Source organism: Ictalurus furcatus, chromosome 12 (genome assembly GCF_023375685.1).
Source record: "Ictalurus furcatus strain D&B chromosome 12, Billie_1.0, whole genome shotgun sequence".
NCBI classification, from domain to species: Eukaryota; Metazoa; Chordata; class Actinopteri; order Siluriformes; family Ictaluridae; genus Ictalurus; species Ictalurus furcatus.
In genome coordinates, this window is record NC_071266.1 from 21,213,638 (window position 1) to 21,226,741 (window position 13,104).

At 38.1% G+C, this 13,104-nt stretch overlaps 2 protein-coding genes across 2 annotated transcripts; one reads left to right on the forward strand and one right to left on the reverse strand.

Moving 5' to 3' along the window:
• The first annotated feature begins 3,925 nt into the window (after positions 1–3,925).
• On the forward strand, positions 3,926–5,951 carry agr2 (anterior gradient 2). The gene is made up of 8 exons (XM_053637991.1): positions 3,926–4,033; positions 4,216–4,354; positions 4,545–4,608; positions 4,894–4,946; positions 5,079–5,155; positions 5,240–5,303; positions 5,394–5,477; positions 5,645–5,951. Exons 2-8 carry the CDS (start codon positions 4,225–4,227, stop codon positions 5,692–5,694), a joined length of 522 nt encoding a protein of 173 aa, XP_053493966.1. The 5' UTR covers positions 3,926–4,033; positions 4,216–4,224; the 3' UTR covers positions 5,695–5,951.
• A 3,063-nt stretch (positions 5,952–9,014) lies between these two features.
• LOC128615731 (anterior gradient protein 2 homolog) lies at positions 9,015–10,892 on the reverse strand. Its single transcript, XM_053638046.1, has 8 exons — positions 10,784–10,892; positions 10,463–10,601; positions 10,209–10,272; positions 9,871–9,923; positions 9,662–9,738; positions 9,515–9,578; positions 9,341–9,424; positions 9,015–9,173 (listed from the first exon to the last, which is right to left on the reverse strand). The coding sequence occupies exons 2-8, from the start codon at positions 10,590–10,592 to the stop codon at positions 9,124–9,126; spliced, it is 522 nt and encodes a 173-aa protein (XP_053494021.1). The 5' UTR covers positions 10,593–10,601; positions 10,784–10,892; the 3' UTR covers positions 9,015–9,123.
• Between the last annotated feature and the right edge of the window lie 2,212 nt (positions 10,893–13,104).

A 13,104-nucleotide genomic window follows, 5' to 3' on the forward strand; every position in this document is an offset into this window, starting at 1 on the left:
TCTTCAATAAATGGACGTTTCAAATTGCAATTACTTTACATTTCTACAGTAAAATAAATGCATCTTTATTGTGAGCACTGAGTTGGTCCCTGTGAACACGTCTAAATGGGTTTGATCATCTACCTATTTGAAACGTCCGTTTTATAATGGATTATAAAGTGCCTCCTGTCTCAATTATATTGACAGATCCAGTGATTTTGAATTGCAATTACTTTAAAATTCTACAGTAAAATGAATAGATCTTTATTGTAAACATGGAGTATGTCCCTATAAACTGATCTGAGTTGGTGTGATTGTCTACCAATTTTAAGTGTCGCTTTTACTTCAGTGTTAATGTGAAGTGTCAGACGTCCTCTGTGAAATGAACCACGTAGGTTACTATGGAAACGTAAGTGGTTTGCCGCTGATTGGTGTCGTGACATGTGCGCACACGCACTGCGTACGTGCACTGGCCGGAACAAAACTGACTTTTCATTCACTTCGGTAGGCTCCCACTGGTTCACTGACCCCCGGTATTAGAGGAATAAAACACTCAGGAAAAAAAACCCAGCACCTTCCAAAGTGTTTTATTCCTTACTTACTCCTTCTGTGATGTCAGTCCGGTTTACGGTCATTGATAAAAGTTATGCGGTCTATGAAGTTCAATCTCGTTTAATAATTGTTTGTTCTCTACTTTGTTTAAACATGCTAACAGCAGTGAGCCAGACCTCATTAGCGCGTCGCTGTGACCGAATCTGGTCGCATCCGTTGATACGTTTGACTTCCTACCCGGCACATCCGTGTTCTCAGGGCGGGCCTGGAACTGTGTGTGTGTGTGAACAGGAGTGGCCTCAACACTCCGCCCTTAGAGGCAAATATTGACATGAGCAAGAGGGTTTGAGTACACCTCAGCAATTCACTGATAGAAAATCCACACACCCATTCACAGTTCTGCTCCTGATATGTTTTAGTTCCGTTTCAAAGGGAACTCAACTTTTCGTGAGCTTCACGCAACATCTCGTTCCCTTTTCAGGGAACAGGGTTACATGTGTAACCCAGACGTTTTTCTGCGTCCATGTTTTTGCTTGCACTGAAAGCAATCTTGATCGTGTGTTCAGCAAAAAGGAACTGGCCTCTAAAACACTTTTGCTTGATGATATAATGCTGAACATTCAGACTGTCTCTACTGCAACATTTTGTAATATTACTAATTATTAATTACAGCCACTCTTTATTTTATTTCAATTGATCATGCCAGTGCCAAACAACACACTGCACCCCCCCCCACCCAAATTAAACCTTGTGCGACATAAATAATTGTTTTTTTCTCTTCATTACACGTTTTGTTTGTGAGAACATGGCTGTAGAAGAAGACAGCTGGTGCTGCCTGAGTTTCTGAACAAAGGCAGCATTGATCGCTGTCGGCCCGCCATTATCCCAAAGGCTTTTAATCAGCCCTCAATCCCAGCATTGTTCCCTTCAGGATGCAGACTGCTGAGGATGTCCACAGGGATGGCTTTATTATTATTTTTTTTTAGACTAGAAACCGAGATTCATTCATTCATCTTCAGTCAGGGTCGCAGTGGATCCGGAGCTTGTCCCAGGAACGCTGTGTGTGTAGCAGGAAAACACCCTGGTTGCGATTCCAGTCCATCACAAGGCCTCACACATACTCTCAAATTCACACCAAGGGAGGTGGGAGGAAACAGGAGAACTTGGAGTGTTCTCAGGTGAACACCGGGAGAACATGTGACGCTCCAAATACACAATAATCCATGCTCAGGATCAATCCGGAGCTTATGATTTTACTCAACTTTCTCCTTTGTTTCTACATGTTACGGTAACATACAGTGGGGTCCAAAAGTCTGAGACCACATTGAAAAAAATGTTTTGTTTTTTATTTTACTTCTTTAAAATGAGAAATAAATAGAAGGTATTAGAATTTTGAAATCTTTCAAACAAAGAAAGTAGATGATCGATATTGTGGATCTTTAATGTTTGAGATTCTGCACTATTTCTAGGTCCCTATTTAAATGTCAGCAATTTTATGGTACTGGCCATGTTAACCGCGTTGTCCAAAAGGTCAGGTTTTCCTCATGTCTAATCGGTTCTATCAGATCAGACAACGCTCAGACGGATTTGACCTAAAATGCATCATAAGGTTTTGCACAAAACCTGTGGAGTCCATGAGTCCAGCTTGAGTGCACGCTCTCATTAGAGCAAAACTGGGACGAAACAAATACTAAGACGCTTTGAAATTCACTTAAATATTTCAAAGATTCTACTTTTCACTCAAGTTTTTGACAAGAATATCATTTGTAGTGAATATTGGTATATTAAATTAGAAAAGAATGCAAAGATAGAAGCGTTTTCACTAGTGACCCCACTGTAGGTTCATCTTATTGGAATTCATGTTGATGTGTGCACCTATGCGAACAGTTTCTAAAGCGTATACAGCAAATAACACATGTAATGGTGACCATACGTGTCATTAAAGGATTGGAAGTTCATTATAAACACGTCAGTGATCCCGAAGTGCGATAACAATCAGCCAGCTTCCTCCTCGAGAGCAAGCTTAGACGCAGGATTCCAGTTGGTTAGCACAGACATGAGCATGTTAAAAGCTGTGTACATAAAACACACCCAGCTTTGAGACTGGGAGAGCCTTAAAGGGCCTGATTACATTCTCTTTTCAAAGCTTTTGAGTCATTTAAATTATATCTATATATAAATTACAGAACAATAATTTATAAGAAACAAAAGAATGGTGAGGAAGAGGACCTTGTGCTACAGTGGAATTCCAAGTGCTAAAAGGTCAGCATCCAGCAAACCCTCTTCCTTCCTCTGCTTGGGTTTCTGCCCAGGCAAACAAGTACAGTGGTACAATATAACCTCCAGTGAAAATCTAAAAAATAATACTGATTAATAATTTTTTTAAAATCTAACCTGTTTCCAATCTCCATTTCCTTGAAAATGTAGGTCTTAAACAGATAATAAATCATTTAACAGATAATGCATCATTTAGTAATACATTTTAGCTGATTTAATGTATTAAATATATTTAATACACTAATTTATGTTGTATCTGTATGTATTTAAAATAAAATTAAAACATGTTTCGCATGTATATACAATGATTTTAATTATCTAATGATAATTAAAGATATATTTATAGACATTTTGTTTTATTTCGTACTAAACAATACTTGTGTGACACATTTAGATATATTCAATTTACATGTAAATATTTTCATTAATTGAATTGTACAATCTCCATTCCAACCTGAATTTTATTTATGAATACATTTTTTAAAAAACTTTTACTATAGAAAGTTTTTTTCCTTTAAAATTATATATATATATATATATATATATATATACATATATACATATACATACATACATATATATATATATATACATTGTATATATGTTATTCAGAGAGAGAAACTTCCCTAGGAAAAGTAATGCATTTCATAACTTATATATATATATATATATATATATATATATATATATATATATATATATATATATATATAATGTATATATAAGTTATGAAATGCATTACTTTTCCTAGGGAAGTTTTTCTCTCTCTGAATAACACGTCATGGTTTTGTCAGTGTTAGTGAAAGCCTGACATCACCTTTAAAATCTCAGCCAATCATAAAGAGCCTAATCATTACAGGCTTTGCCTAGTTTTAATGACATTCTGCTGACCTGGCCTTGGACCAGAGCCAAACGTAATCGAAATTAATACATTTTCTCATTTTGGGGCTTTTAGATTAACACCAAGCCTCCGATAATTTATTCAGTTGATTATTCAGAACAGCGTCATGTGCCGTATTTAAAGGAGATTAAAAGAGGATGTGTAAAAGTAAATAGGAACTCTTTTAGGATGGTGTCGAATTAGACGTTCCTGAACAGGACGAGAGGAGAGGCGGGACATGCAGGTGCACAGGTGTATAAATGCAGCTCAGGTGAGAGTCAGAGACCACAGCAGGACTGGGAGACTGAACACACACACACAGACTAAAGGGAAACCTGAGAGCAGGTGAGAGTCTTGACAAAACTTTCCTTCTTTCCCTTTCTGCTTTCAGTCTATGAGACCGCTCTTTGTTAGATACTCAGACACTCTTGTCATTTCTATGTTACTCTCTCTGTACAAAAAAAAAATTTTAAAAAGAGAAAAGATACTCAGCCTTTTCTAACACCGGATTGGTCTCCTTTGATCAGCCTGTGAAGATGATTAAAGGACTGTTGTCAGTGCTCTTGGCCCTGGTGGTCGTGACTTCCACCATGGGGAAGCCTGAGAAAAGTTCTGACAAGACTGCGGTCAAGAAGGAGAAACGAATCCCTCAGACTCTCTCCAGAGGTGAGTGTGGACAAACACTTTGTTATAATGCATTGCTCAGAATACTCAGCGAGCACTATGGGTGTTTTTGTTTATTCTTATTTGCTTCATTCTTTTTCACTCGACTCCTTCAATGAAGCTCGTATTACCTGAACTCAAATTATGAAAAAGCTCTGTGTCTCTTTGTGACTTCGCTGCTTCTCCTTCTCAGGATGGGGTGATCAACTGATCTGGGCTCAGACCTACGAGGAAGCACTCTTCTTGGCACGTTCACAGTAAGAAATGCTTCATTTCCTTCATCTAGAAAGATTCGTAGGCATTGATGGCACATCCAGGACGAGTTTATCAACCATTTCTTTACTAAAAACTAGGATGATGTATTGGAATTTGCGTCACTGTTCAATATCGTTTACACCGACATTGACGTAGTATTTGCTCAAATGGTCACAGAAGACATTAAACATGATGGCGTGAATGATTGCTACACACTATTTCCTTCTTGTCAAGTGTGACTCCATGTGAACCACGTTTTTGATCAAATGTTAATGATATTTCTACAGGAACAAGCCCCTGATGGTCATCCTCCACTTGGAAGAATGCCCACACAGCCAGGGTAAAGATTTAAACCTGCACTTCAGGAATTTCATATCTGTTAATGTTTAAGTGCCTATTCATGCATAACAATTTAGGTCAACCTCTTTGCCAAATGTTTGGTGAGCAAATATTAGTTTTGTTCCTTCACCAGCCCTGAAGAAAGCTTTCGCTGAGGATAAAGAGATCCAGAAAATAGCCGACGAGGACTTCATCCTTCTGAACCTGGTGGTGAGTCTTTAATCTTTAAACTTTATTGTATTTTTCTGTGGATGAAGTGGAAAGGATGTAAATCTATAAATCTGTGTATTACAGTATGAAACCACAGATAAGCACCTGTCTCCTGATGGGCAGTACGTTCCCAGAATCATCTTTGTCGGTGAGTGTGTTAAACCTGAAAGATGACACTTTAAAAAAAATTTCCACCAAATGACAAAGTGAAAAAAATGACCTCTTTACTTTTTTCCAGATCCCTCAATGACTGTTCGTGCTGACATCACTGGCCGCTACTCCAACCGCATGTATGCCTATGAGCCCGCTGACATGAAACTCCGTAGGTGGACTCGTTTTATTCGAATGATTTTCTATACGTCCAGTTTTTGGACAGTGATTAGAGATTATCTTCCATGGATTATCATAGTGATTATAAGTGCAATCCTCAACATTCTACAAAATTACACTACTTCTAAGCCCTAATGACATTTTTATTTACTCCAACAGTGCAGAACAACATGCTCAGAGCCAAGAAGCTCCTGAAAACAGAGTTGTAAAGTGCAACTTCATGATGTCTTCCATCCTGGAGTGGATTATCTCCCCCATTTAGATTTTATAGTTCTTATTCTGTTAATAAATGTAATGTTGTAAAAAAAAAAAAAAAGAGAAAACCCGCACTGGAAATCTTTGAACTCATTTTTTGGATGTATTTTGTTTTGAGATCCTGTTACTGTCAGCCTTATAGACCGGCTTTTCATCTGATGTACTGCATCAGCGATGCATTTGTTTTTGGATAAATAAAGAAAAGTTGTACTAAACTCTGCTGTTGTGTCTTCATTAGTAAGGAAATAAGCACTGCGCTCATATTTGTGGCCTCTAGTAAATAAGTGGCCTCATTAAGGTGATTAAACTGGCAGGATTACCCAGATTTACCTAGCCCTTGTGGGTTTGGGCCTACTTTAGACAATTTTTGTAGATTTTTTATTTTGCCTATATATAGCCTGTAAAAATGTTTCGCATGCACGTGTCTGGTATCTATACTATATCAACACACTGGAGCTTAAAAAACACAAGAAAACAGAAAGTTGAATTTAGAAAATAATGATGATTCTTACCCTGTCCAGGATGTACCCCGCCTTGCGCCCGATGCTTACTGGGATAGGCTCCAGGTTCCCCGTGACCCTGAAAAGGATAAAGCGGTATAGAAGATGGATGGATGGATGGATGATTCTTCTTTATTCAAAGCCACAAACATGCTTAACGAATCTTATAAGCGCTTATAAATATATGTAGGACAATAAAAAAGGAAAAAATAGGTTAAATAAAGGTAAAATCAACTATGTGTAGTGTAATTCACTGTCCCACTTTTGCTGATGAGCTCTCCCACTATATCTGAAAATACTCTTTCAGTGAAAAGCAGTGCCTAAGGGCAGGGGCAGACTAGAACCAAAAAGTGACCCTGGACTTTCTGGCCCAGAGTGGACCACCACACCCGGCCCACAACACTGCACAGCATTACCCACCAACTCATTGATGGTTAGACCAATTTTTAACACCAGTTGCTAGCATAAAAATAATAACACAATACAGAAACATAAATGCTATTTAAACACATTTATTTGAAGTAGCACTGAACAGATATCAAGTCATATTTGTAAAACAGGCCAACAGAAACAGAAGAACCGTGTGACAAAGAATATAAAACAATCAAGACAGCATGTTAGCTAGTCAGGGGGCATCGTCTGGGTGCAGTGTAGGAGAGCTGCACCACTCAGCTCTACAACTCATGAATCAGGACTGAAACTTTATTTTTTTCAGCACTAACATGAATCCACATCTGAATGGCACACTGTCATCATGTGACATTAAACTCACCTATGATCATATCTGCAGAGTTCAGGGTTTCTTTTGGGAGCAGGTCAGCAGAGCTTTAGAAGGAAATGAGGAGGAGGAGAAGAAGGGTGTATACAGTTGCAATCAAAATGATTCAGCCCCCATTGCAAATCAGGTTTATTGTCAACATGTACAGACTTTCAGCTGTTTGCAATGAACAAATCAAACAAAGTCAGTTGAAATAGTTCAACACAATGTTGTGCTTCAAGTGGTTTCCACAAATTCAACTGAAAATGCAACTTATAATGATTTCTCCAGTTTCAAAATTATTCAACCCCCTGAATCGAATCCTTCACAACAGCACAAATATGCAAAACAGATGTTGTCTCAAACACACCTGATGTAACTATTCAAGGGTTCATTAGTTGCACGAGGTGTGCTTGAGCTGGAACACATGAAATACCTGAACTGGCTAGGGGTAGAAAGTTTATGAAATACCTGGACGGGGCAGAAAAAGGAAGCTTTCAATGGCTGCAACCAGATTTCTGAGAAGGCAGGTTGTGAAAAACCCTCGAGTGACTGCAAAAGACCTGCAGCAAGACTTGGTGGCAACAGGCACTGAGGTTTCAGTGAGCACAGTAAGGCGTGTACTAAATGCAGAATGTTTCCATGTCAGAACTTCAAGACGTACACCATTACTGTCCCAAAAGCACAAGAAAAGTCGCCTCAAAATCATATAAATAAGCCACAGAAGTTTTGGGATTGTGTTCTGTGGCGCGATGAAACAAAATTGGAACTTTTCAGCATGATGGATCAGCGGTGTCTCTGGAGGAAGAAGAATGAAGAAAGTACACTCTGTCCACAGTCAAGCATGGTGGTGGCTCGGTGATGCTCTGGGGCTGCTTTGCATCCTCTGGCACTGGAAATCTGCAGTGTGTGGAAGGCAAGATGGATTCATTGAAGTATCAGGAAATCCTAGGAGAAAACGCCAGGCTGTCTGTGAGGAAGCTGAAGCTTGGGTGTCATTGGACCTTCCAACAGGACAATGATCCCAAGCATACCTCAAATTCCACCAAGGCTTAGTTGCAGAAGAAGAAATCCTGGAAGATTCTACACCGTACCACAGTCACCTGACTTGAACATCATAGAAAATCTCTGGTGGGATTTGAAAAAGGCGGTTGCAACATACAAACTCAAGAATATTACTGAACTGGAGGCCATTGCTCATGAGGAATGTGTTACGATTCCTCAGGAACGCTGCCAGAAGCTCTGCATCTCATTTGCAGCAGGTCATAACAGCAAAAGGGTGCTCTACTAAGTACTAAAGATGCTCGCCATAAAGGAGCTGAATAATTTTGAAACTGGAGAAATCATTATAAGTTGCATTTTAATGTGAATTCTTGAAACAGTGTTTGATAATTAGAGAATGCAGAAATTGAAATATAGTCATTTAAAATGTTATTATAAAATTAATTATATAATAATTACACCGTAATAGTTGATTTTACCTTTGTTTAACCTATTTTTTCCTTTTGTCCTACAAGCAATTATAAACTCTTATAAGATTTGTTATGCATGTTTGTGGCTTTGAATAAAGAAGGAATCATTATTTTCTAAATTTAACTTTTTGTTTTCTTGTGTTTTTTAAGGTCCAGTGTGTTGATATAGTATAGATACCAGACACGTGCATGCGAAACATTTTTACAGGCTATATATAGGCAAAATAAAAAATCTACAAAAATTGTCTAAAGTAGGCCCAAACCCACAAGGGCTAGGTAAATCTGGGTAATCCTGCCAGTTTAATCACCTTAATGAGGCCACTTATTTACTAGAGGCCACAAATATGAGCTCAGTGCTTATTTCCTTACTAATGAAGACACAACAGCAGAGTTTAGCACAACTTTTCTTTATTTATCCAAAAACAAATGCATCGCTGATGCAGTACATCAGATGAAAAGCCGGTCTATAAGGCTGACAGTAACAGGATCTCAAAACAAAATACATCCAAAAAATGAGTTCAAAGATTTCCAGTGCGGGTTTTCTCTTTTTTTTTTTTTTTTTACAACATTACATTTATTAACAGAATAAGAACTATAAAATCTAAATGGGGGAGATAATCCACTCCAGGATGGAAGACATCATGAAGTTGCACTTTACAACTCTGTTTTCAGGAGCTTCTTGGCTCTGAGCATGTTGTTCTGCACTGTTGGAGTAAATAAAAATGTCATTAGGGCTTAGAAGTAGTGTAATTTTGTAGAATGTTGAGGATTTCACTTATAATCACTATGATAATCCGTGGAAGATAATCTCTAATCACTGTCCAAAAACTGGACGTATAGAAAATCATTCGAATAAAACGAGTCCACCTACGGAGTTTCATGTCAGCGGGCTCATAGGCATACATGCGGTTGGAGTAGCGGCCAGTGATGTCAGCACGAACAGTCATTGAGGGATCTGGAAAAAAGTAAAGAGGTCATTTTTTTCACTTTGTCATTTGGTGGAAATTTTTTTAAAAGTGTCATCTTTCAGGTTTAACACACTCACCGACAAAGATGATTCTGGGAACGTACTGCCCATCAGGAGACAGGTGCTTATCTGTGGTTTCATACTGTAATACACAGATTTATAGATTTCATCCTTTCCACTTCATCCACAGAAAAATACAATAAAGTTTAAAGATTAAAGACTCACCACCAGGTTCAGAAGGATGAAGTCCTCGTCGGCTATTTTCTGGATCTCTTTATCCTCAGCGAAAGCTTTCTTCAGGGCTGGTGAAGGAACAAAACTAATATTTGCTCACCAAACATTTGGCAAAGAGGTTGACCTAAATTGTTATGCATGAATAGGCACTTAAACATTAACAGATATGAAATTCCTGAAGTGCAGGTTTAAATCTTTACCCTGGCTGTGTGGGCATTCTTCCAAGTGGAGGATGACCATCAGGGGCTTGTTCCTGTAGAAATATCATTAACATTTGATCAAAAACGTGGTTCACATGGAGTCACACTTGACAAGAAGGAAATAGTGTGTAGCAATCATTCACGCCATCATGTTTAATGTCTTCTGTGACCATTTGAGCAAATACTACGTCAATGTCGGTGTAAACGATATTGAACAGTGACGCAAATTCCAATACATCATCCTAGTTTTTAGTAAAGAAATGGTTGATAAACTCGTCCTGGATGTGCCATCAATGCCTACGAATCTTTCTAGATGAAGGAAATGAAGCATTTCTTACTGTGAACGTGCCAAGAAGAGTGCTTCCTCGTAGGTCTGAGCCCAGATCAGTTGATCACCCCATCCTGAGAAGGAGAAGCAGCGAAGTCACAAAGAGACACAGAGCTTTTTCATAATTTGAGTTCAGGTAATACGAGCTTCATTGAAGGAGTCGAGTGAAAAAGAATGAAGCAAATAAGAATAAACAAAAACACCCATAGTGCTCGCTGAGTATTCTGAGCAATGCATTATAACAAAGTGTTTGTCCACACTCACCTCTGGAGAGAGTCTGAGGGATTCGTTTCTCCTTCTTGACCGCAGTCTTGTCAGAACTTTTCTCAGGCTTCCCCATGGTGGAAGTCACGACCACCAGGGCCAAGAGCACTGACAACAGTCCTTTAATCATCTTCACAGGCTGATCAAAGGAGACCAATCCGGTGTTAGAAAAGGCTGAGTATCTTTTCTCTTTTTAAAATTTTTTTTTTGTACAGAGAGAGTAACATAGAAATGACAAGAGTGTCTGAGTATCTAACAAAGAGAGGTCTCATAGACTGAAAGCAGAAAGGGAAAGAAGGAAAGTTTTGTCAAGACTCTCACCTGCTCTCAGGTTTCCCTTTAGTCTGTGTGTGTGTGTTCAGTCTCCCAGTCCTGCTGTGGTCTCTGACTCTCACCTGAGCTGCATTTATACACCTGTGCACCTGCATGTCCCGCCTCTCCTCTCGTCCTGTTCAGGAACGTCTAATTCGACACCATCCTAAAAGAGTTCCTATTTACTTTTACACATCCTCTTTTAATCTCCTTTAAATACGGCACATGACGCTGTTCTGAATAATCAACTGAATAAATTATCGGAGGCTTGGTGTTAATCTAAAAGCCCCAAAATGAGAAAATGTATTAATTTCGATTACGTTTGGCTCTGGTCCAAGGCCAGGTCAGCAGAATGTCATTAAAACTAGGCGAAGCCTGTAATGATTAGGCTCTTTATGATTGGCTGAGATTTTAAAGGTGATGTCAGGCTTTCACTAACACTGACAAAACCATGACGTGTTATTCAGAGAGAGAAAAACTTCCCTAGGAAAAGTAATGCATTTCATAACTTATATATATATATATATATATATATATATATATATATATATATATATATATATATATGCCAGTACAATATTCTTGGTTTTGTGATAAACAGCACTTCAACATCATTTCAATCTTTAATGGTTTATGTAGCTTTCTAAAAAACCTTTTTTTCTGAAATGAAATCTCTGCTATACCCAGTGGGACTGAAAACCCACCCAGGGTGCTAGATGTAACCGTTTTTCTGAAAGTGTACTTAATATTTTAGATGAAAACCTTATGTATTATTATGATCATGTCTGCTAAATAACAGCATGAACAACATTTATGACATTTCTTTATTACCCTGTAAAAACACAACTTATTTCTGCATTTATTTATTAATTTTTTAAAATGTATAGTAAAATCATTATTAATCTATCTGACAAAGAGAATAGTCCTATCCACAAAAAAAACGGCTCCTTATTTTATAATGACTTTAGTAGATCCAAAGTGTTTTATTCATTACGTACGTAAATCTGGAACGGCGGTTTTTAGCCAGACTGTGAGGTTGTCTTTTCTACATTCCAGGATGTCAGTTGTAGGATGTAAAGGGTCAAATCTCTCTGTGACTTATTCAAACTGGCACACTTTGGCCTGTAAAATCAATCCCATAGGAAACCTGTGGGATCCACGGGCGGACTGGCCGTTGGGCCGGTCTTTTTCTCCCAACTCCGGCATTATACTGCCTATATACAGATATTCAACAGGTCATTTTCTTTCATGTTGTAAATATAGTGTGCCTTGTGTGAATATGTAGTGTGAATATAATGTGCTCCATGTGGATCGAGTCTGCTGGTTCTAATTTAGTTCTGTTTAAACACTATTTACTGTTTTGCAATATTTTAAATAATTCTGATAATAAAAGCAAGTCAAATTAGGTGTCAGGTGATCATTACATTAATTCAACTTAGAATTTTTGCTTTCTGTACACACAAACATGTGGAGGAAACCTTTAGAGAAAAATAGTTCCATCATTTTACCTATTAGCTTAACACAAACGATACAAAGGAACAGATTGTGTTTTTATTATTTTTTAATTCGTTGACTGAGAAACATGTTGTGTCAGATAATCGGGGCCACTTCACAGCCAATTCCCAGGTTGCCCCTGACCCAGATCCTCTATGATGATAAATGACCGCAAAATAATTTTTTAATATGATGATTTTGATTAACCTGGCACCTTAATAATGTAGAAGTATAAAATTAATAAAATCCAAGCTGAATAAAATTGGTGTTCCTTGGTTTTGTGTTAAAAGACTGCTAAGTTAAACAGAGAGAAAGAGATAGAGAGAGAGAGAGAGAGAGAGAGAGAGTTCAACAGAGGCACCATGGTGTTCCTGTTTGAGAGAAAATGTAAAGTTAAAGCACAGCTCCAGGACCTGCATCATGCTTGACTGGTTTGCCTGAAGCTAGCCCCCCTGCTCATATCCTTTAAGGCGGAGTGAGTGTGAAACCGGTCAAGTGTTTTCCAGGAAACCTCGTTGCCTAGTTACCTGGTTACGAAAGCAGGATTTGTTCTTCAGAGATTCCTGCTTTTTTTTCTTCTTTTTTTTTTGTATTTGGTTTTAGCGCTGGAGGAAACAATTAGTCTAAAAATCCCTGAGAACAGGAAAGAAAACTGAAACTATGTGCTTTCTATAAACCCTGCAATTAAGCTGAACAACAGAAACGTGAGATTATCAGCCCATTCTGTTTTTCTTCTTCAATATTTATTTATTTTTGTAACGGATGAAGGCATAGTTCACAGAACCGTAGAACATGGATACACACTATAGTGAAGTGTTCATGCAAAAAGCCAAAAC